Source organism: Saccopteryx leptura, chromosome 1 (assembly GCF_036850995.1).
Source record: "Saccopteryx leptura isolate mSacLep1 chromosome 1, mSacLep1_pri_phased_curated, whole genome shotgun sequence".
NCBI classification, from domain to species: domain Eukaryota; kingdom Metazoa; phylum Chordata; class Mammalia; order Chiroptera; family Emballonuridae; genus Saccopteryx; species Saccopteryx leptura.
This window is the reverse complement of record NC_089503.1, coordinates 349,265,726-349,290,904: the sequence shown is the minus strand read 5'-3', so window position 1 is coordinate 349,290,904 and position 25,179 is coordinate 349,265,726. Positions and strand designations below refer to the sequence as shown.

The 25,179-nt window shown below is 38.3% G+C and overlaps 1 protein-coding gene across 9 annotated transcripts in view; it reads left to right on the top strand.

The window, feature by feature from the left end:
* SENP6 (SUMO specific peptidase 6) overlaps positions 1-25,179 on the top strand; it is a 137,811-nt gene that overhangs the window by 42,033 nt on the left and 70,599 nt on the right. For 8 of the 9 annotated variants that reach the window (XM_066359007.1, XM_066359006.1, XM_066359005.1 and 5 more), the window contains exons 2-5: positions 4,188-4,281; positions 6,773-6,833; positions 22,923-23,065; positions 24,114-24,218. In XM_066359007.1, the coding sequence (XP_066215104.1) occupies positions 4,188-4,281; positions 6,773-6,833; positions 22,923-23,065; positions 24,114-24,218 (403 nt within the window). The remainder of the gene's footprint in view (positions 1-4,187; positions 4,282-6,772; positions 6,834-22,922; positions 23,066-24,113; positions 24,219-25,179) is intronic. The other variant, XM_066359009.1, reaches the window with a different exon arrangement.

Here is a 25,179-nt window from a genome sequence, read left to right as displayed (position 1 = left end):
GAGAAGTGGGGGGTGGGGGTGGAGCATGGCTTCGATATACATAGAAGCCCATGTTCGCTTCTGCTGTGGGCTCTGACTGGGAATTGAACCTGGGACATCCACTCAGCCAATGGGCTAGGGCCTGTTGCTACTTAAAAGCTTTAAAGAAAATACTGGAGAAGCCTTCTGGATCTGAGTTTTGTTTTTTTTTAATTGATTTTAGCGAGAGAGAACTATCAATGTGTTCCACTTTATTTATGCAATCATTGGTTGATGTTTTTCAAATTGAATTCATTGGGGTAACATTGTTTAATAAAATTATACAGGTTTCAGGTGCATAATTTTTTGTGTGTGTAGCAGAGACAGAAAGGACTGTAGGGACAGGCAACAGGAAGGAGAGGGTGATGAGAAGCATCAATTTTTCGTTGCAGCTCCTTAGTTGCTCATTGATATCTTTTTCATAGATGCCTTGACCTGAGGGCTACAGCAGAACAAGTAACCCCTTGCTCAAGCCAGCAATCTTTGCACTCAAGCCAGCGACCCTGCACTGAAGCTGGTGAGCCGTGCTCAAGCCAGCAACCTGGGGTTTTGAACCTGGGTCCTCTAAATCCCGGTCCAACGCTCTGTACACTGCACCACTGCCTGGTCAGGCAGGGGCATAATTCTATAACACATCTATACACTGTATTGTGTGTTCACCCACTCCCCCCAAGTCAAGTCTCTATCCATCACCATACTGCATTGGTTCATTCTTAGAAGTACCCTGACTGGATCAAACCTGCAACCTTGGCATATCACGATAATGTTCTAACCAATGGAGGTATATTTCCTCCCTATTTATTTATTCATTTATTTATAGCAGTATGGACTTGTATGTTTATTTTATTTTGGGAGTTATCCAAATCTGTTACTTATTTTTGCTAAAATTATTTCATCTTTGTTTATCTATTGAGAGGCTCTTTCAGATTGGCTTCTTTAACCTTTTGGCGCCCCCCTCCCCCCCATTTTCTGGCACTACAAAATACTCTGGGCTTATTTTGTATTTTTCCTCCTCCTCCCTAGAATAATTCATTTCTCTTTGAAGTCCTCACACCTTTTACTGTAGAATGGTATTTAGAAGCAAGATTTGGTTGTAGGTGTACTTGTTGCTATTGGGATGTAACTGCTCCTAGACCATAGAGGACAGACCCTTAGCTCTCTCTATTACATAGTATAACACATATCTACATTTGTTCCTGTATCTATCCATCTTTATATGTATCAAATAAATATGAGCTTTTACTGATATTTCTTACTTAATGAACTCTGCTTCTTCTAGATTTACTTTCTTGCTTATTTGTAACCTCTCTGACAGGGAGAAACCTTGCTCTCATTATCTTTTTTTTTTTTTTTTTTACAGAGACAGAGTCAGAGAGGGATAGATAGGAACAGAGAGAGATGAGAAGCATCAGTTATCAGTTTTTCGTCGCGACACCTTAGTTCGTAGATTGCTTTCTCATATGTGCCTTGACCGCGGGCCTACAGCAGACTGAGTAACCCCTTGCTTGAGCCAGCGACCTTGGGTCCAAGCTGGTGAGCTTTTTGCTCAAGCCAGATGAGCCTGCACTCAAACTGGCGACCTCGGGGGGGGGGGGGTGTCTCGAACCTGGGTCCTTGGCATCCCAGTTCGACACTCTATCCACTGCACCACCGCCTGGTCAGGCTCATTATCTATTTACTTATTTGTCTAACCCCAGTATACATGTACAGAAGTTTCAGATTTGCTTCTGATGATATAATTCCTCCTAGTTAATGATATTTTGGGTTGTGAATTCACATTATTTGAAACTTTTTTAAGGCTTACGATGAGATTTTATATTAAGAGAAGATTTATATCTGATTCTGTTAGTCATTTAGAGGGTTATTACTATTACTATTATTATTTGCCTTTACAAACATTTTCTTATTGTGGTAAAGTATACATAGCATAGAATTTACCTTTTTAAGCATACAATTGTGGATTGGCGTTAAGTATGTTCATAATGTTGTGCAGTTATCTCCAGTATCCATTTCCTGGACTTTTTCATCATCCCAAACAAAAACTGTATCTGTTAAAGCATAACTCTTCTTTTCCTCTCCCTTTAGCTTCTGCTATTCTACTTTTTGTCTCTGAATTTGCCTATTTTAGGTACCTCATAAAAGTGGAATCATACAGTATTTGGCCGCCTGTGTCTGGCCTGTTCAGTGTGATGTTTTCAAAATTCACTCATGAATTTTGAGGCATTTGAGTTGTTTCCACCTTTTTACTGTTGTGAATAATGTTGCTGTAACATTGGTGTGCAAGTATCAGAGTCTTTGCCCTCAGTTATTTTGGGTGTGTACCTAGAAGTGGGATTGATAGATCATAGGGTAATTCTGTATTTAACTTTTTGAGGAGTTGCCAAACTTTTTTCACAGTAGCTGCATCATTTTACATTTCTACCAGCAGTTTGTAAGAATTTCAGTTTCTCTATATCCTTATCAATGCTTAATATTTTTCATTATTTTAAAATAGCTATCTGTAGAATTGTGCACCTGAAATCTGTTTAATTTTGTTAACCACTGTCACTCGAATAAATCAATAAAAAGGAAAAAATAGCCAACCTATTTGTTACGAACTAGCATCTCATACTGTAGCTTTAATTTGCATTCCACTTATATCTAGTGATATTGAGCATTTTTTCTTCTAAGACTTGAAATTCAGGGCTTTTCGGGTCTATGTAAGTTATGAAACTTCTGGTTTCAAACCTAATTGTTATCTATGCTAGGAATTCCCTAACCATGGGTGGGTACACTTTGTCTTCAATTCAATCCAAAAATTTAGAGCCAAGGACAAGACATCATAATCATTCCCATTGTTGATTTCTTCCCTTCCTTCCTCCCTCCCTCCTGCCTTCCCGACTGCAGGGAGGCAGAGACTGACTCCTGCATGCTCCCTGACCGGGATCCACCTGACAAGCCTCCTACGTGGCCATGCTCTGCCCATCTGGGGCCGCTGATCCATTGCTTGACAACCGAGTATTTTAGTATCTGAGGAGGCCATGGAGTCATCCTCAGTGCCGGGGCCAACTTGCTCAAACTGTTTGAGCCATGGCTGCAAGAGCAGAAGAGAGAAAGGGGGAGGAGAGGTGGAGAAGGAGATGGTCACTTCTGTGTGTCCTGACTGGGAATTAAACCCGGCACTTCCACAGACCAGGCTGACGCCCTATCACTGAGCCAACTGGCCAGGGCCTACCATTGTTGATTTCTTCAGTGAGTTCCTCTCCCCTACCCCCAGTTCAGTGTTTTTCAACAGCCATTCCATGGACTAACAGAAATTTCATGCTAGTCCACAAAAGAGTTAACCACCCATCTATGTTGTATGTAGATGATCTTAATCGAATTCACTTATGCTCAGGGTGATTTCTACCTTAGTTAGTGGTCCTGAAATAACTCTCCTATTTTCACCAAATGTGCAAAGGTTGGAAACCACAACCCTAGTTCACCCAAATCAGAGTGTTACCCTTCAGGTGTTCTGGTCTTCAATCTGACCTTTCATCTTGCTTGTGGCCCCAAACTTAATCTTAAAAACCAGGCTCTAGGCCATCAGGTTTTTGTCAGATGTCTTCAAATGATTTATTTATCTCTCCAAATTCCCATTTCCAATTGTTCATGACTTTAGGGGATTTCACACATGTACTTAGAAAAATTTTAAACCCATAATGAACATGCCTGGGCTTCTGATAGAGAATTTGTTTTATTTTGGTTGGTTTGTTTGTTTTTGACATGTCAAGTTCATATTGCCAACACAGAAATCTTTGTTTAGTTTCTTTTTTTGTTAAAAGGCAAAGATTGTAGAGGTTAAAGATAGTTTAGTGGTCTGGATATGGCTGTCATAAATGAGGCAAGCAAACTTAACAGGCACTAATTCTAGAATGAGTGATCAATTATGGAGATAAAGTCTTTATATTACTTACATATTCATGTGCCCCCTATTTTTATTGTACTAATTTGGGCTTCTTTCTCTAGCAAACTCACACATGGATGACTGTAAATTATCAAAAACAAATTTTAACACGTTTTTTTTCTCATTAGAGGTAATAAGGTGTTTAGAAGAAATAATCAAAAGGGAAGCAAATGAAAAAGTCTAGACTAAGCAATTTAATAGTTCTATTAATGAATGCTTATCTCAGTTTTCTTTTTTATTTCAGCTTTGACTACTTCAGAATCTAAGAGAGATGGTGGTTTTAAAAATAATTGGAGCTTTGATCATGGAGAAGAAAGTGAAGGAGATGCAGATAAAGAGTAAGATATTTTTTCCCCAAAAATGTTTTATAAGAATAAAACTTTTCATTAGAAAAACAATTTCTATTCCATGGAAATATTTTGAAGAGTGTGGTATTCTTAAGGAAATAGTTAACTCTTTTATAGTAGCATTAAGAAAAGAAAAGTAATTCTTTATTGGTAAATAATTTTGCTGTTGTATTTCTCCATCTTTTGAAATATATAAATATGTACATGTAATACTTGTAATCTAACAATTAAATATCAACTATACTATAAATTTTCAACTAAAGAAATTCTTCCTTAATAAAAAAACATAGGATTCTTCTCGGTGATTTGAAAAGCTAAAATTTATTATGAGTAAGTGAGCCCAGCTTAAGACCCCTGAATTTTATATGTAAGTTTAAGTCCTGTAGTAACTTTCTTCCCAATTGGACTCTCCCCCACCACATCCATTTTAAATCAGATTACCACTAGAGAAAGCAGAAACTCTATAAATGTTAAACACAGGTGTTGACCCAGACAGAAGTTAAGCAAAGTGTTCATTACATTTGTTTATTGTACTTGGAATTATTTCTGTGAAAAAATGTAAATGTTTTTAATAGAACCTTTTGCTTTATACAGAATTTATACTACAAATTCAGCATTGCTCTTAGGTTCTTGGTTTACTGATCTGGGTTTTCTCTTAACCAGAACAAACAGCAATCACATTTAGAGAAACAAATATATACACTAAGTTCTACCAAAACTATAAACATGTTTTAGAAATTTTACACAAGAAGTCACCGGCTAAGTATTGTAGGTGTTTCACTTCTGTCTGGGCAACAGCTCATTCATCATTACCACTTTGTGTCTTCACCTATGAAATATTAAACTGAAGTGAAGTTTTATTTGAAGGAGAACTTAGAACTGGTAAGTTTCTTATATAAATTGATATTTAATGGTCTTTAATTTCTGATTATTTTTAATTTAAAATAATTTTTTGTTACAGATAGTACCTGGTAGTTATGAAAAATTAGAATTAAATCTAAAATTAAGTTGAGTAGAACATATACCACTTAAATGTTTGTAAAATGTTTGGAAGGAGAGAAATTTTAGCATTCAAAAAGTTGAGATGGCCTGACCAAGTGGTAGTACAATGGGTAGAGCATCAACCAGGGACACTGAGGACCCAGGTTCAAAACCCCAAGGTTGCCAGCTAGAATGCAGGTTCATCCAGCTTGAGCATGGTCTCACCAGCTTGAGTGTGGGGTCATTTGCTTGAGTATGAGATTATAGACATAACCCCATGGTCACTGGTTTGAACCTAGGGTTGCTGGCTTGAGCAAGGGGTCACTGACTCAGCGATAGCCCCCTCAAGACACATATGAGAAAGTAGTCAACAACTAAAGTGCCACAATGAAAAATTGATGTTTCTCATTTCTTTCCCCTCCTGTCTCTCTCTCTCTTGCTAAAAAAAATGTTGGGATGTATGTGTATCAACAATAATGAAAAACATTTTTATTATAAATGTTACTTTACTAAAAATAGCTTAGAGTTGTCTTCAGAAGGGGTGTATTTTTTAAAAAAATTTTCCATTGATTTAATGGGGTGAGGGGGAGGGAGAGAAAAACATCAACTTGCAGTTCCTTTTGGTTCTTCCACTTAGTTGTGCACTGATTGATTGCTTCTCATACATACATGCCCTGACCGGGGATTGAACCCATGACCGTGATGCGCCAGGAGGATGCTTTATCCATTGAGCAACCCGGCCAGGGCAGAAGGGTATATTTTGAGTTTCTTTGTGAGAAGATTTGTCATGGGTATGTAAAATATATTGTTTTTAAAGGTTCTACCTATCTGTGTGTTTCATTTATGAATCATACTCTTTGGTTCGTCATCATAAGTGGATCCTCAGGGACTTTAGCTTTTGGAATATGTTGAAATTAACATGAACTGTTTATTAACAGATGTATCAGTCTGGTCTTTTAGAATCTCAGACCAGTGATTATCAGTGAAGGGTTGATATTTCCTTCAAAGTGGTAGAAGTGTATTTTATTTAACTGTGATAATACCATTAGAATTACTTTCTTTTCATTAGCTAAAGTTTTCTTACCAGTTTGTTCCTCTGTTTGTCCTTTTCCCCTAATTTTAAGTCTGAGAAAGTAAAAATGAGTGACCATATATGAAATCCATATATAAAAACACAGATATTATATCCATTTATGTCAAGGATCAACAAACAATGGCTCCTGGGCCCAATCTGGCCCACCACTGGATTTTTGTTAATAGTTTTATTGGAACACAGCCACATGTATAATCTGTGGCAGCCTTTACACTATAATGGCAAAGACGAATAGTTGCTATAGAGATCATATGGCCTCCAAAGCCTAAAATGTTTACTTTGTGGCCTTTTACAGAAAAAGTTTGCTGATCCCTGAATTATTAGGGAGCAAAGAGGATAAAACTTCTGAACTTTAATGTATGGGTTGTAATTGCCACTTAAGGTTTTTCCCCCTTATTTTTTATGTAGTGAGGCAAATCTACTCAATGTAGATGAAGATGAGGATTCAGAAACCTCGAAAGGAAAAAAGGCAAGTGTTGCTTTTTTAACTTTAAAAATATTTTTAGGTTATATACTAAAAATGAATATTACAAAAGAAAGTGTTAATATTTATTAATTGAAAGTCCCAACCACTCTCTTTTCTATCCCAGAGGCAGTGTTCCCAGTTTCTTGTTTATGCCATTAGATATTTTATGTGTTAAAATGAAAATATATATTTTTGTCTTACCCGCTTACACTTACACGATTGGTAATATCATATATGTACCTTTTCTAATCTTACAAAAATTTATGTATCTGAAGACCACCCATAAGAGTTTATTAAGAGTACTCTTACTTTTTCTTGGCCCTGGCCAGTTGTCTCAGTGGTAGAGCATCGGCCTGGCGTATGGTTGTCACAGGTTTGATTCCTGGTCAGGGCAACAGGAGAAGCAATCATCTGCTTCTCCACCTCTTCCCCTCCCTCTTGTTTCCCATCTTATCTCTTTCTCTCTCTCTCCCCCTCCCACTGCCATAGCTCTATTGGTTTGAGCACATCTGTGCTGAGGATGGCTCCATGGAGCCTCTGCCTCAGATAGTAAAAATAGTGTGGTTTGAAGCATGGTCCCAGAAGGACAGAGCATCAACCGCAGGAGGGGCTGGCCAGGTATATCCCAGTCGGGGAGCATACAGGAGTCTGTCTCTCTATTTCCTCTACTGTTACTTGGAAAAGAAAATAATAAATAAGTAAATAATAGTACTTACTCTTTTCAAAGGGCATTTCATTTTATGATGTCCCATTATTATTCGATACCACCATATTTGTGATGTTATCAACCTTTCCCATCAAAAATAATGTCAAGCAAATTAACCTTCTATGTGGGTTATTTTGCACACATACAAGTATATCTGTAGGATGAATATAGAAGTAGAACTGCTGTATCAGGACAGATATATTTCTAATTTTGTTATACTTGATTTATATTTTTATTAGCAATGTTCGACAGTGCCCGTTTCTCAAACTTATTTTAGTGTTAACAACCTTTTAATTTTTGCCAGTGAAAAATAGTACCTCAATGTAGTCTTAGTATGCACTTCCTTAGTTACGAGTGAGGTTGAACATATTTCATATGTATGGTTCATTTATTTCTTTTTAATAACTGTCAGTTAATATCCTTTGTCCATTTTTCTATTTGGTCTTTAAAATATTGATTCATAGAAGTTGAGTCTGATACACGTTTTTTCATGTTTAAAAAAAATATATATATATATATTTTTAATTTTATTTATGGCTGCTACTTGTGCTGGGCTAGAAGTGCCAGGAGAGGCCAAGCTGTGAACCAAGGCCAGCTACCATAGTGCTAGGCCTGGGGCACTTAGCAAGAGGTACAGGGAACTCAGAGGCCAGGTGCTGCTTGTAGAGATTATAGGGAATTCCAAAGCTTGAGTAGGTCTGCAGGTAGGGTGGGGTGGGGTTGTCAGGGAATTATTAGGGCAGGGCTAAGAGTGTGACCCAGGTTGGTGGAAACTCCAAAATGGGCTCTGGGGAGGAGGGGTGGTTTCAGAGAAGTAACAGTGGTTTCTGCCACCACTTTTATCTGGCAGAAAGCTGCCTTGCAGCTCTTTCCTGATTTCAGACAGTCCAGTTCCTCTCTGTAAATCCCTGGTTCCTTTCAAGCTGCTTCCTGAGTCCTGAAGCTCTGGGTGAATGAGTCTGTTCTACATGGGCCCTTTAAGAGGAGCTGCCTGGGACTTCTGCAGCTGGCTGTCTCACCCAGCCACAATCCCTGCTGCTGGTTTTTACAGCCAGAAGTCATGGGGACTTCTCTTCCTCGTACTGGAACCCTGGGCTGGAAGGTCTGGTGTGGGGCTGAAACCCCTCACTCCTCAGGGGGAACCTCTGCAACCAAGATACCCCTCATGATTTTTATCTCCCAGCACATGGTTGTGGGACCAGCCTGATCTGGTTCTCCACTCCTTTTACCAGTTTGGGATGTGGCTCCTTTAAATCCCCAGTTGTGGGACTGCCATGCAGCTTGATTTCAGGTGGTTCTGAATGATGGTTGTTCTGTAGTTTAGTTGTAATTTTGATGTGACTGTTGAAAGATTCAAGTACCGCGTTTACCTATGTCCCTGTTTTCACCGGAAGTTCTTTAGCTTTTATTTTAACATCTTGATGGGGGGGGGGGGTTGTGGGGTTTTTTTGTATTTTTCTGAAGTGAGAAGCCAGGAGGCAGACAAGGTCCTGCATGCGCCTGAATAGGATCTACTCAGCATGCCCACTAGGGGGCTGTTGGGCAGATAAAATATATTCTCACTTTGTTAAAGATGGCGCTGCCCATGAGGAGGCCCTTGCCCAGGTGATATTAATGTGTATTGGGAGTAGGCTAAAGGCAGGCAGAATCCTTGTAGCCTGGGGCTTGGTTTTGGGATTAAACCTTTCGCAGCCTTTTTTTTTTTTTCCTCCCACCCTTTTTGATGTGGGGTGGTACAATCCCATCATGTCCCAGATAAGTGACTTTGTATTAGAGACTTTCCTATATTGTATATTGGATTAAAGGTTTTGATTTCTACACTATAAATGGGGGCAGAACAGGAGCTTGCGCTCTTGGTTCCTGAGATTATCATTAGAGGAGAGAGCAGAGCAGAGAGCAGAAGGAGGCCAGGTGGAGTAGGCCAGGAGAAGCAGCCAAGATGGCGGAGTGTTGAGTGAGAGGCCAGTTAGTGTAGAGTTTGTGCAGGGAGAAGGAAGGAGATGGGGAACAGAGGTGAATAAAGTCTGGTGAACTAGAAACCTTTGATTCTAGGAAACTTGGATAAGTCAGTAGCTTTGTGAGCACTGAATGTGAGTGGGTTTTGGAGCCCAGTGTGTGTTTTACTTGCCCGCCGGGTGCAAGCTAGAATTAAAGATGACAGCCCATCAGTTTTTGGCTCCGTTGTTTCTTTGCCGACTGTCCGAATCCAATGTGAACCTGCATGGGCCGGGCTGCTGTGATGGTGGCTCTGGATACTGGCCATACAGGGGCGATGCTCTGTTGCAGCCTGAGACATTCTAGCGCCTGAGGTGGCCATGGAGCTGAGCGCCTGGAGGCCATGGAGCTATCCTCAGCACCTGGGCCAACTTTGCTCCAATGGAGCCTTGGCTGCTGGAGAGGAAGAGAGAGATAGAGAGGAAGGAGAGGGGGAAGGGTGGAGAAGCAGATGGGCGCTTCTCCTGTGTGCCCTGGCTGGGGATAGAACCTGGGAATTCCACATGCCGGGTGGAGGCTTTTACCACTGAGCCAACTGACCAGGGCCTTAACATCTTGATTTCTTGAGAACTGCTGTTAGATCGTCTTCAGGTAGAGAACTAGTGAATTTTGTGGGAAAAAATCACTAACTTCTATGACATTGGCCTTTGATTTTTTTTTTTGCTTGCAAATACTCTTAATTTTTTTTTAAAAAGTATATACCTTATTACACATTTTTAAGTATATAAATGCTAATATTTTAAAATAAGTTTTATATGACATGTATCCAGTGATATCTAAAGATAATTATGATTTGATATTCAGCATCATCTGTTTAAAAAATAACATTTGGAAATATTATATTGTACCCTTTTTTTCTTAAATTTATATTGCCTTTTAGTTTTCTTGCAGAATTTTCAGTTTATATTATGTGTTTTTAGATACGTTTATTAACTTCTTATGATGTACTTTTTGATTGATTGAAAAGTTTTAAATTATCCTATTATACTTTCATAAAAAGATACTCACTGAAATTTTATATTAAATCATAAAAGCTTCTATTTCTTTACCAGATATAGTTATCTTTATAGTTATAAATATTTAATTCCAACTATTGCAGAGAGTTGCAATTATTAAATCTGTTGTAGAATTATATTAGAAATGTCTCTTGGAATGGATGGTGCTGATGTTTTCCTTCTTTATTCATTTAGTTCATGCATCCATAAATATTATTTACTACTGCTAGAATAAAACTTTCAGCAAGAATTTTTTTTTAAACTTTTTTTTTAGACAAGTGCTGAGAAATCTTGGTCACATAATAATCAGATGGGTATGGAAAGAGTTTTACTATAGCATTATTATTATTATTATTTTTTTTTACTTAAATGCCAATAAGTCACATAGCAATCTAACATTTAAAAGTTAAAAATAATTTGTAATCCAGTCATTAAGGCCATTGGCTTTGATTCTTTTTTAACCAACGTAATTGAAAATATTTAAATCTTGTTAAATTTGGGTTGCTTTAACTAATATGATATTTTTTTGTAAAGTGTTTTGTAATTTTTCGTTTATATATTTCCTTTATAATTTGGACCTGCATATTTAGCTAAGTCTGTGGAAAATGCATTGAACTTATTTGGCTAAGCAAGTTTACATAGACCTGCTAGTCAGTTAAATCAGGTGTGATGTTTATCTATAAAAGTTTTTCATTTTTTATTGTTAATTGTCATCTTAAAGACAACCATTTCACTTCAGAATCCCAAGACAGAAAAATATGGCCTTAATTTTGACCTGAGTTTGTTAACCTGATTGTTGTAGTAAGTCTCAACAGATTTCAGTCTTTTTAAAAACTTTTGCTTTCTTTGAGTTGATTTTCTCTTTGGGGTATTGCTTTTCTTGAAAATAATTGGAGTAGAAGATACAGAGTTTGAAATGTAAATTTTCATAACTTTTGCTTTTTCATTTTGCAGCGTAGCTGAATTAAGAAAACCCTACTTTAGTTCATAATACCCAGGTTCTATTCCATAGTTCACCTTTAACAGAAATATACGTATATGTAAAACGGGGAGAGATATGAAGCCCTACTACTAATTAATATGCCAAAAGAGGTTCCAGATACTAATATTTCAAATTATTCCTTTCAGGAGGTTGTTAGGCTCTAATACAATAGGTGAGAATTATGTCTTTGGTTTGTAAAGTGGAAAATGGTCTACTGTGAAAGGAGTAAAGGGGAAGGAGATATGCTGCTCACAAAAATTAGGGGCTATTTCAATGCTTCATATTTATTTTGAAATATCTCTTAATTTTTGTGAGCTATGTGATTTTTATGGTGCTTTTTTCGATAGGTGTTAAATTAATTTTAAGTGTAAAAATGGAGATTGAAGATTTAGTAGTTGATTTTCTTAAAAACTATTCATTCCTATTTATCTTTTTTGAAGTCTTTGTTTATCCCAGGGTTTACATATTTTTAATAGCTTGTAGGTAATATGGATTTAGGTCTGTATGGATCATTAGTTTAAACTAATTTAACTCCTTTTCTCCATTTGAAAATACACATGGAGAAAGCCTTTATTTTCATTCCAAGTGTCTTAGTATTCTTCCCCTTCTCTTTCACAGACTAACCTCTTTGCTTTGGGGCTTCTGCAGTTTCATTGTGCCTCTTTAGAATGCATGTCTTTTCTTTAGTTATGAAAAAATTTTAGCCGTTATCTCTGCCTGTCCACATTATTATCCTTAGAACTTTTATTTGACATATAAAGACCATCATTTTTCTTTTCATATTCTTTAACCCATATTAATTAGTGTATTAAAAGAAAAAATGAATAAAGAGCAAAAAAAGAAACCATCCCTGTACAACATAGATAATTTCCTCAGATATATCTTTGAATTCACTGACTTATCTTCAGCTATAGCTAATCTACCATTTAATCTACCCATTTATATATGTATTTTTAAAAACATTTCAGTGATATCATTTGTAGAACTTCTGTTGGTTTTCTTTAAATTTTTTTGTTTTTTACAAAAATATTTCTTTTAAAAAATATTTTTATTGAATTTATTGTGGTGATATTGGTCAATAAAATTATACAGGTTTTAGGTGTACAGTTCTATAATACATCATCTATATATTGTGTGTGTATTTAGCACCCCAAGTCAAGTCTCCGTCCATCACCATCTGTCCCCCACTGTACCCCTCTACCTCCCTCTACCTCTTTTTCCTCCTACAGTTGCCCTTTTTCTTATAAGAATTTAAATATCTTTAATATACATTTTTAATGTCTTTAATCATTTAGTAGATTCTTTTAGGTCATCTTACATGAAGTTTTTAGTTGCTAAATTTCCTGAATACTTGGGTTTTAAATAAATTGACTATGTGATGTGTGATGTTTGGGTTGAAGGTACCACATACAGTATATAGGTAATTTTTGCACATTTAGCTGCCCTAATAAAGTACTTATTCATGTGACAAATTTGTATTGACCATAGTGTTCTAAATGCTAGGCAGGAAAACAGACAAGCTTCTTGTTCCTGTGGAGCTTAAATTCTAGTAAATGGCTATGCTCATTAATTACTTAATGATTAATGGTATACAGAGTTTGACAAACCACAGCTCACAAACCAAATCTCGTCCACAATCTGTATGGACTATGAACTAGAATAGTTTTTGAAAGGCAGAAACCACTGGCTGAACCAAAAACACGAGGCTAGTGTCTTCCAAAAGAAAAGTTTATTTTAAAAGTGCCTGGGTGCAGGTGAACTAAGACTAGCAAAGGGTGTCAGCAGCCCTGAGAAAGGGATGGGGCAGGGGTTGTATGGATTCATCAAAGGGCCTTTGGTCAAAGGGCCTTGGACAAAGGCAGCTGCATGATCGCTTCTTCTGTTTGTGGTAGGGAGTGGTGCCACAATTCCTCAAAATTATCTGCACCATAATTCAATCATCCCTTATTAGCATCCAGCTACAAGGAAGGTCTGAGCCGGATATAGAAAACATACTCATTAGATACAAATACGTCACATCACATGCAATGTATCAACTCTGCATTGATTGTGTAAAGCCAGTATACAAGGCCAGGGCCACCATCACAGCAGTCTGGCCCATGCAGGTTCGCATTGGATTTGTACAGTCGGTAAAGAAACAACCGAGCCCAAAACTGGTGGGCCATCTTCTTTAATCCTAGCTTGCACCCGGCAGGCAAGTAAAAACACACACTGGGCTCCAAAACCCACATTCAGTGCTCACAAAGCTACTGACTTATCCAAGTTTCCTGGAATCAAAGGTTTCTAGCTCACCAGCCTTATTCACCTCTGTTCCCCATCTCCTTCCTTCTCCCTGAACAAACTCTGCACAAACTGGCTTCTCAACACTCCGCCATCTTGGCTGCTTCTCCTGGCCTACTCTACATGGCCTTTCTCCCCTCTCCTCTCTGCTCTTGCCTCTAATGATAATCTCAGGAACCAAGAGAGCAAGCTCCCGTTCTGCCCCCACTTTATAGTGTAGCTTCATAACCTTTAATCCAATATACAAAATAGGGGAAATCTCTAATACAAAGTCACTTCTCTGAGGCATGATGGGATTGCATCACCCCACATCAAAAAGGGTGGGAAAGGCTTAATCCTAAAACCAAGCCCCAGGTTACAAGGATTCTGCCTGCCCACAGCCCGCCCCCAACACACATTAATATCACCTGGGCAATAGCCTCCTCGTGGGCAGCGCCATCTTTAACAAAGTGAGCATAATATATTTTATCTGCCCAACAGATTGAATATAGACATTTACAGATTAGTCTTCCAATATCAAAAAGGAAAGGAGGACATATATGAGGACACTTTTCGAGGGAGGGCAGAACTTACAAAAGGAGGTCTGTCCTCCCTAAAGGAGGACGATTGGTCACCTTATTTATAACTGCTTTCGTGCTATAAGAACAGCTTTAAATTATTTGGACAGAGTTGAGTAGTTTTGACAGAGAATGTACGACCCACAAAGCCTAAAATATTTGCTATCTGTCCCTCTAGCAGGCGTCCCCAAACTACGGCCCGTGGGCCGCAATTTGGCCCTCTAAGGCCATTTATCCAGCTCCCGCCGTACTTCCAGAAGGGGCAACTCTCTCATTGGTGGTCAGTGAGAGGAGCACTGTATGTGGGAGCCCTCCAATGGTCTGAGGGACAGTGAACTGGCCCCCTGTGTAAAAAGTTTGGGGACCCCTGCTAGAGGAACATGTTACCAAGTCCCTGTACCTGTCTTTATACTGTGTAAAATCTGTTGTATATAGTTTGATATCCAATTGAGAGAAACATAGCTTTTTTTGTATGGGTGGTAGAGTAATTACATAGAGTATCGATTCTATGCCTGCTAAAACTGCCCTCTTTAAAGGATGGTTGTGATAATTAGGAGACTAATTAATCCACATAGTTAGTGGGACTAGCAAATCTTGCATAAATACATTTTCATTATCAAATGCAGTGTTAATGATGTGTTTATATTGCTTATCTGATATCAGTAAGACCCATGTTTATAGTTGGTTTGGTAACCATCTGCTGTCCACAGCAGTTCTCCTGATGTTATGCTTGCACTAGTAAGAAAATTCTTATTAGGCTGCTAAAGGGAGGGGGAGATAGGGGTGGGAAACCTCCAGGCTAAAGATAAGACATTTAGTGGTAATAGTGCTCTAATCTGATTTACATCCTGGATTTTTCCTATGGAGTGATTTTTTTTATCTACCTTCTAAGTATAACACATGGTAGGGAACCTTTTCTAAGGGAATTTGACAATATAACATGTTTTTCATGAGATAGAGCATCTGACAAAGCTAGAAATGCTGGTGGTTTTGTCGTTAACTGAAGTAGAGATACACACACGCACATATGCAAGGTAATTTGGAAATGTAAGATTTTAGCTAATATAGATGTTGCTTTAATGATGGGCTTTAGGTTGTCTATTGTTGTGTCCAAATGCTTTCTCAAAAAGAAAATTTGAAAATGATAAGCACGTAACTCATTTATGCCTGGTGTTTCTTTATTGGAAAGGTAGTGACATGGGAGTTATTTATATGCTGCTGCTCAAGGTCATTACTGAAGCCTGTTTTTCTACACATCTGCCTCCTGAGGGTACATGTTATCACATGGTACAGAGTTAGTTACTGCCGCAGATACTGGCGTGCTGGGAGCTTGTCAAAAAGTGAAGTGAATTTTTGGAGAAGTTTTGAAGAACTGAATTTCAGAAATTTCAACCTCTGGCATAAGTGGGTTAATCAGTAATATGGTTGAATTAGCTGAGTTATATGCCTATATATTGGATGAGGTAACTTTAAATAGTTCTTAAGAGGAAGTATTAAGTTTGTACATATTTATATAAAGGAATTTTTCGTTTAGTTTCTTTGATTTTTGAGATGTTCTGAATCCTAATGATTTTGAACCTTGTGGAGTAATGTTGCTTGTTTTTGTCTTTTATTATCAAACAACACTATACAAACTCATGCAGTGTAGTATGAGAAAGCATAGGCATTGGAATCAGAGTCATTTTTCAAATCTAAATATTTTTAAATTTTAGTTTATAGTTGTTGTTGTTATTATTATTATTATTATTATTATTATTTTAGATGGGAGGAGAGGAGGAGATAGACAGACTCCCCACCTGTGCCCAACTGGGATCCACTTGGTAGTCCCTGTCTGAGGTCAATGCTAGAATCAGCCAAGTTATTTTTTGAACCCATGGCTGACACCCAGACCAACTGAGCTATCCTCAGTGTACAGGGCATATGCTCAAACCAGTCGAGCCACTGGCTGTAGGAGGGGAAGAAGAAGAAAAGGGGGAGAAACGGGGGGAGAGAAGCAGGTGGTCGCTTTTACTGTGTGCCATGACCAGGAATCGAACTTGGGACATCCATATGCTGGGCCAATGCTCTATGCATTGAGCCAGCCAGGCAGGGCCTTGTATTAATTGCAGGTGTACAGCCTAGTAGTTAGACAATCAAGTACTTAACAAAATATTCCCCTCGATATTTCCAGTGCCCACCTCATTATACAATTATTACAATATTATTTACTATATTTTCTATGTTGTACTTTACAGGAGACAGATCAGTCTTTGTTCATATCCATTTAACTAGTTTGGAGAAGTAATGTTGCTTTTTAAGCTCAGTGATTTTCATAACATAGGGATAGGGTTTCAATAAAGTTTAAATGATGTGATGGAAACATTGTGTTGAGGGGGAAAAAAACTGAAGTGAGAAATTGGAGCGTATTAATCTTGTCTGTCATTCAATAGCATCAGGTAAATTGATCTGATGTTTCAGGTGCAGTTGCTGAATCCCACTATAAAGAACTACTGAAATGTATAAAATATGGAGATTAAATGAGATATTAATAAAAAGTAATTAAAATAATGCCTGTTTATAGTAAGCACTCAGTAAATATTAGTTGTTATTAACAAATAAAGGAATTAAATTATATGATCAGTCTTTAATGAAAACCTTTTGCTTCCAAGATTCTTAACATGATACTTGTACAGTGTGTCCGTAAAGTCATGGTGCACTTTTGACCGGTCACAGGAAAGCAACAAAAGACGATAGAAATGTGAAATCTGCACCAAATAAAAGGAAAACTCTCCCAGTTTCTGTAGGATGATGTAGCCGCATGTGCGCATGCGCAGATGATGATGTAACACCGTGTATACAGCAGAGCAGCCCACGGCCATGCCAGTCGAGATGTGGACGGTACAGAGGAAAGTTCAGTGTGTTCTGTGGCTTGCTAAATTCGAATCCGTGACCAAATTGCAACGTGAATATTGGCACGTTTATAACAAAGCGCCACCACATAGGAATAACATTACTCGGTGGAATAAGCAGTTGAAGGAAACCAGCAGTTTGATGGAGAAACCCCATTCTGGTAGGCCATCAGTCAGTGACGAGTCTGTAGAGGCTATCTGGGATAGCTACCTAAGGAGCCCTAAAAAATCTGTGCGTGAGCCCACATTGAACTGCACTGAATAGGTATGAAACAGGGAGAGCTTTCCTTTTATTTGGTGCAGATTTCATATTTTTATCGTCTTTTGTTGCTTTCCTGTGACCGGTCAGAAGTACACCATGACTTTATGGACAAACTGTATATCAAAATTATCTAGAGCTGTGGCATTAGTGAACATTAGAATCACCTGGAAGGTTTGATTAAACAGATGACTGGACCCCACTCCCAGAGTTCCTGATTTAGGAGGTCTAGAGTGGGCTCTGATAATTTGCATTTTAAAGTGTTCCAAGTGATGTTGATGGTGATTATCTAATGACCCACTTTAAGAAAGATTGGCAGAAGTTATTTTAAAAATATAACGAGAATAGGCCCTGGCTGGTTGGCTCAGTGGTAGAGCGTCGGCCTGGCGTGCGGGAGTCCCGGGTTCGATTCCCGGCCAGGGCATACAGGAGAAGCCCCCATCTGCTTCTCCACCCCTCCCCCTCTCCTTCCTCTCTGTCTCTCTCTTCCCCTCCCGCAGCCAAGGCTCCAGTGGAGCAAAGTTGGCCCGGGCGCTGAGGATGGCTCTGTGGGCTCTGCCTCAGGCGCTAGAATGGCTCTGGTTGCAGCAGAGCGACGCCCCAGATGGGCAGAGCATCGCCCCCTGGTGGGCATGCCGGGTGGATCCCGGTGGGGCGCATGCAGGAGTCTGTCTGACTGCCTCCTCGTTTCCAGCTTTGGAAAAATACAGAAAGGAAAAAATATATATAATGAGAATAGACCTAAACCAAAATGACTGGACAGGCCTAAGTTTTTTTGGCTGAATGCAGCCCATGATAAAATAATTTTGGACTTTCTAGTTGAAGATAGATATGCGTGTTTCTAATTGAGTGAGATCTAATAGTTACTGAATTTCTATCTGTCCATTCCAGAGATAAGCAATTTGTGTATGTCTTTTGCAATGCATGAAATAGTCTCATGATTACAAGGAAAGTTATATAGCCAGAAAAAGACAACAGGTCTATTTGATTTCTAAATGATTACCTTTCCACAGTAACACTATGTTTTCTCTGTAAAAAAAGAAAAAAAGATTACGAAATGCAGAAGTGGTTGTATTTTCTACTAATGGAAATGAAAGTGATAACCCAATTATTTTCATCCTCTATAGTTCTATTTCTATTTTCAGTTGTTTTCCTTGGTTTTGAATGAGCCTGCTTGTGAATGGTAGATATTGCATATGAAAAATTAGAGATAATTTGAGGCCTAGGATCACACCATCTTCCTGGTGCAGAGGGGATATATGTCGTTTGCTTCTGGCTAATAAGTACGAGCATTAGCAATCTCAGATTAGCTTAATCCAGTGGTTCTCCACATGTCCCCCGGTAAGCAGTATCAACAATCATCCAAGACTTGTCAGAAATACTAGTTCTCAGGCCTTCCCCAGACCTACTGAATCAGAATAAACTGTAATGATCAGAGACTGCAATTTGTTTTCACAAACCACCCAGGTCGGATTTACTCAAAATTTGAACCAGGTAATTCTGATTTACTCTTAATTGAACTGGAGGTTGAGATTATAGGAAGCTAGATTTCTTTTTTTTTTTTTATTCAGTGAGTGGAGGGGAGGCAGAGATAGACTGCCACATACACCCTGACCCGGATCCACAGGGCAAAGCCCACTAGGGGGCAGTGCTATGCCCATCTGGGATGTTGCTCCATTACACTGCAACTGAGCTCTTAGTGCTGAGACAGAGGCCATGGAGCCATCTTCAGCACCTGGGCCAACTCAGTCCAGTTGAGCCATGGCTGCAGGAGAAGAGAGAGAGAGAAAAAGAGAGAAAGATAGAGAAGCCAGAGGTGGTGGGGCGGAGAAGCGAATGGGTGCTTCTCCTGTCTGCCCTGACTAGGAATTGAACCTGAGACATCCACACGCTGTGCTGATGTTCTACCACTGAACCAACTGGTCGGAGCCAGAGGCTGGATTTCAATCTGTGAGTGGACTGTTACTGTTCTAATTCACTCTTATTCATAGGCTATAATTCTAATCCAAATTTTGAGATGTTTTCAAGGCCCTTTGTACTTGGTACGATCTTGAAGTCCACTTTTGTTTCCTTAGCTCTGACTCTGTTGGAAATTTTGAGTTGCCCAGGCTATCAGCTGCATATTCTGGAATCAGAAGGTGCCTCAGGGAAAAGTATAAATCAAGGGTCAAATTTCTGAGTTTTCTTGTCCTCGACCTTAATTCTTAATACTTTACTGCCTCAGTAGTCCTCAGATGCCTGAAACACATTTTTTTTTTTGAATCTGTAGTTTGTCCAGCTTTTCTAGTTGTTTCCAGAGAGAAAGAGAATAGGGGAAGATTGATCTGCATTACCTAATATGCCACTACAAAAAGTGAAGGAGTCTCAAGTCTGTGGCCCTAAAAGACTAGGAAGTAAAGAAATGTCTCAGGGAACAGAAAGTAATGAGCAGTATGTCAAAAAGAGGTCTTTTTGGAATTTTGTAATGTAGATATAGCTAAAAACAAGAATGCTACTGGAACAGTGAATTCTCTCCTTAGGTTTTTTTTTATGGCAACTAATTATTTTAGGGAACTATCAGGTTTCTGTAGAGTTGACTGGGGGAGTGGGACAACAAGTTGCTGTCTTCTTATATTTTCTTGTAAAAGGGTAAAAACAGTATTAGACTATTGCAGTGGTTCTCAAAGTGTGCACTTTAGAAGATTTCCAAGTGTGCCCTATGGTATTCTAGAGAAATATGTGCCTGTTGGTGATTAAAAAACCAACATGGTTTTTGGAGTTTAGATTTTTGGGGGACAGAGGTGTGGGGAATTGGCTGTAGCTGACAGTCTGCCCAACCCCCCCCCCCCACTTGCTTGATTAGATTGCAAAAGGCTGTTAAGCTGTGGTGCTGGATTGTTTACACTACCCCCCATGTTCCCGGGAAAGACTGGAGGCCAGTTTCTTCTATCCTTTGTTTGGTGTTAAGTTAAGGTGATCTGTATGGTGGGGTTTTTTCTGCACTCAACACAATTAAGAGTAAAAAGAGAGGAATTCTTCAATGGATTGACGAGGAAATGAAAGTTTGCCTTTCAGATATATGCCCAAACAAACATTGAAGAAATCATCGCTAGGACACATCAGGCTCATGTTTCTCATAAACACAAGAATGAAAAAAACCTAACACATTTGTGCTGGGATCTGCCGAATTTACTGAATCTTACTAAGAATGTATCTATATATATAATAAAAAGATAACTTTTTTGTCATTTTTTTATTTTTTAACCCCTTTTTTATGAATTCTGAAAAGCATAACTCAAAAAATGTAACATAAGCCTAACTTGTGGTGCAGCAGATAAAGCTTTGACCTGGAATGCTGAAGTTGCTGGTTCGGAACCTGAGGCTTGTCCGAAACCTAGAGCTTGCTCGGTTAAGGCACATACGAGAAGCAAATACGAATTGATGCTTCCCACTCCTCCTCCCTACCTTTTTCTCTCTATTCTGTCTAAAATGAATAAATAAAATCTTTTTTAAAAATGTAACATAGCCCTGGCCGGTTGGCTCAGTGGTAGAGCATCGGCCTAGCGTGTGGAGGACCCGGGTTCGATTCCCGGCCAGGGCACACAGGAGAAGCGCCCATTTGCTTCTCCACCCCTCCGCCGCGCTTTCCTCTCTGCCTCTCTCTTCCCCTCCCGCAGCCAAGGCTCCATTGGAGCAAAGATGGCCCGGGCGCTGGGGATGGCTCTGTGGCCTCTGCCTCAGGCGCTAGAGTGGCTCTGGTCGCAACATGGCGACGCCCAGCATGGGCAGAGCATCGCCCCCTGGTGGGCAGAGCATCGCCCCTGGTGGGCGTGCCGGGTGGATCCCGGTCGGGCGCATGCGGGAGTCTGTCAGACTGTCTCTCCCTGTTTCCAGCTTCAGAAAAATGAAAAAACAAACAAACAAACAAACAAAAAAAATGTAACATAAAGCCCTGGCCGGTTGGCTCAGCGGTAGAGCATCGGCCTGGCGTGCGGGGGACCCGGGTTCGATTCCCGGCCAGGGCACATAGGAGAAGCGCCCATTTGCTTCTCCACCCCCCCCCCCTTCCTCTCTGTCTCTCTCTTCCCCTCCCGCTGCCAAGGCTCCATTGGAGCAAAGATGGCCCGGGCGCTGGGGATGGCTCCTTGGCCTCTGCCCCAGGCGCTAGAGTAGCTCTGGTTGCGGCAGAGCGAGCCCTGGAGGGGCAGAGCGTCGTGCCGGGTGGATCCCGGTCGGGCGCATGCGGGAGTCTGTCTGACTGTCTCTCCCCGTTTCCAGCTTCAGAAAAATACAAAAAAAAAAATGTAACATAAAAATGTTTTTTAATTTCAGAATAAATTTAATTTTGTCGTATTTATTTTGTTTAATTACCATAAAAGCACATTTGGACTTTATATTTTTTTCTTTAATGTTTGACTTAATTATTATAACCTATTTCTCAGAAATTTGTATATAGCGCTCCTACAGTTATTTGTAGGATTTTAAATGCGCCCTGACTTCAGAAAGTTTGAGAATCACAGGATTATTGTTTCAAAAATACAATTTAAGGATATAAGAGTGATTTAAAATAGTGTTTTGGATAAATTATCACTGAGAACTAAGAACCTTTGTCTTGAACCTGAAAGTAGCTTTTTACTTATTGATTTTTAAAGATTTTATTTATTGATTTTAGAGAGAGGAGGGGGTTGAGAACCATCAACTCACAGTATGTAATCGGTTCTTGTATGTGCCTTGACCGGGGAAGACCAGGTTTTTGAACCAGTGACCTCAGCATTCCAGGTGGACACTTTATCTACTGTGCCACCACAGTTCAGGAGTAAAGCAGCTTTTAAATGTCTTGTGCAATGAATGCAATAAAAGTAGATTTCTTTGTTGAAGAGCTTCCCAAGGTATGGACCACTCTGTTGTCATACTGTGCTCTACCTAAATAACACAGTATGTGTTACTGATAATGTTTATATTATCATTTGCAGTTATGAAAGTAAAAAGACTTCTCAGTGTCTGTGTTTATATAGAAACTTTTGTGCTAAGGCCAGAGTCATTATAAAAGTTGAAATGACGGCTTATTACCATATTTGGCTGTAGTGCCCTACAGATAGTAGCAAGGCCTGTTAAGCAAGCAAAGTATTTTTTACAATTGGGAAAGTGCTGTCCTAAGATTCTCTCATCTCTTCTGTTTTTGTCTTTTAATTTTCTCAAATATCTTTGGAGGGTATTTAAATGAAAAGAAAAAATATCATAAATACTCATATTCCTATATATTTATTTTCTTAGAAAAAAAATAGTATTACAGTTGAATTTCTCTTAGATGTATACCATTTCCATCTTTCCCACTCCTCCCAAATAGCTGGTACATTTTGCTTCCTTTTTAATAAATGGGTTTTCAAATACTTCTTGATAAGTTATCCTATTATATCGTGTTTCTTTAACATTTATGGATCTGTTTTACAGTTAAATCATCAATCTGAAATTGTTGCTACTGGTTCTGGTGATTCCTGGAAGATATGTGCAAGACGAAACAAGACTGAAAATTTAAAACCTTTAAAAGGCAACTCAATTGGACTTAACATGTTGAGCAACAGAAAGAAATTGAGGTATAGGTACTTCACACATTTCTACAGAAAAGATAAAGGCTTTGACACTAAAACTGTCTTTGTGACCAATTGGCCCAACCTGTACCTTTCTTTTTTCACTTTTTGCCAGTACAAGAAGTAAAGTGGTCCCAGTGTGTGTATTCTTTGCTTTGAATCTTAGGAATGAGGTTGATTTCAGTGATTTCTTAGTTTCAAATAAAAATATTGCCAAGAAAATTTTTAGTAAACTAGGATTTCATAAATTGAGATTACTTTCATTCAGTTAATAAAATCTTGGTCATGATATTTAGAAGTAGAATTCATCTTAGGGTAGATGGTCATATCTTTTACAGGGAGTCTAGTCAGGATTGTCTCAATAAGGTACTTTTTTTTTAACTTTAAAGATTCCTTATTTCTTTTCTAGATATAGCTCACCTTTCTAGTGGTTGTCACTGACTGTGAACCACTGTTACTGATATGATTAGGCTGTTACAGCTGTCAGAAATAGGGCTGAAAATCATTATTTCATTTGTACTTTGTTAATTTGCAGACAGACAACAGAGGTACATAAAGGCTAAGTAAATTTTAAGTCGGGCAGAATCAGAAGTAGAATTCAGGACTTTTTATGTTATTTTGCATGCAGGGACAATGCTCTACCCAACTGAGCTATCTGGCCAGGGCTTGCTTTGTTTTTTCACAATTAACATCTTTTTTTTTTTCATATAGGAAAACTATAATACTCATAGTTTATATAGTCTCTAAACAGAGAATAAGGAGAGAGAATATATCTGAAGTAATTTACCAGAAATCTCACAGTACAAAGCATTTAGGATTTCTGATTTCTGTTCTAATGTTCTACTCTTTATCTTCTGACATGAACTGGATTGGAAACATTCAAAGACAAAATCAGAAAGTGGAAGCTCCTGATGGACAATTTAACATGGCCAGTTGGGTTTATCTATAAAATTTTTAAGTGGTTTTGTGCATGCGCTCAGATTTTAAAGGATATATTTTACATATGTGTATATAATTTTTTGTTCAAATTATTCTTTCTTTCTTGATTTTGCAGTGAAAATACACAGAATACATCATTATGTTCTGGAACTGTAGTTGATGGTAGATGTTTTCATCATGCTAATGCACAGATACCAACAGTAAAAACAGCAGCCCAAAGGTAAGGATTATAATTGCCTTTGTTTAGTACATACATACCGTCCCTTTAGTTGGAGCTTTTTCACTACCTCTTAAAACCATTATTTTTTACTTTGTGAAATTTTACTGTTTCTATAAAAATTTGTCTATAAAGATATATTCTTGTCTCTGAATTAATTCATGTTCTAGACTTTTATTATTTGATACCTGCTTTTGAATAAGTTACATTCTATAAATAGAGACTTTTCAAATAAAAGCCATTCTATTGCATTACAGTCCAGTTAAATTAAAATAATTTTACATCGAACTTACAACATTTGACACAGAAATTTTTAGTTGGTAGTTAAGCTCTGATGGGTGAAATTACAGTTATTACCTTACTTTGTAAGGTTTATTGGATTCCAGAGAATCAAAATGAGTCACATTATTAATTTTAAATGAGAAAATTTTGTGTTTTAATAGTTTTAATAGATTTGGATGTTCCTGTTGGTTTTGAAAGCACTACTTGAATCTTGAAATAATGAGAACAACAGTGGGAAAGTTTGGAGTTTTCAATGCTTTTGCAGCTTTTCCTAACTATCCAAAAATGGTTATGAAATTTCAGTTGAATTTCAGTTCTGAGACAATTTCAGTTAACTAAGAAATTCTTAGACTGTAACAATAAAATAATCTCTTTATTTTTTTGCTTTATAAAATATTGCATAAAGTTGTTTATTTAATTTAAATTTCGTATATATACTAGATGCTGCTCTTTATTAATTAAAAATACTAATCCAGACTGCTGCTTATTCAGAAATACTGTCCTCTTATAAACCCTTGCTATGTTTACTGTTTATATAGATTTGCTATAACATGTACTTTTTGACTTAAAAACCTTAAATCTTTTTCATATATTAGGATAGCAGAAAAAAAACCTTTAGCTTAAACATGTTTTATCAGTTTTCATGTAAAATATATGAGAAATTCAACTAGAAGAGAAATTA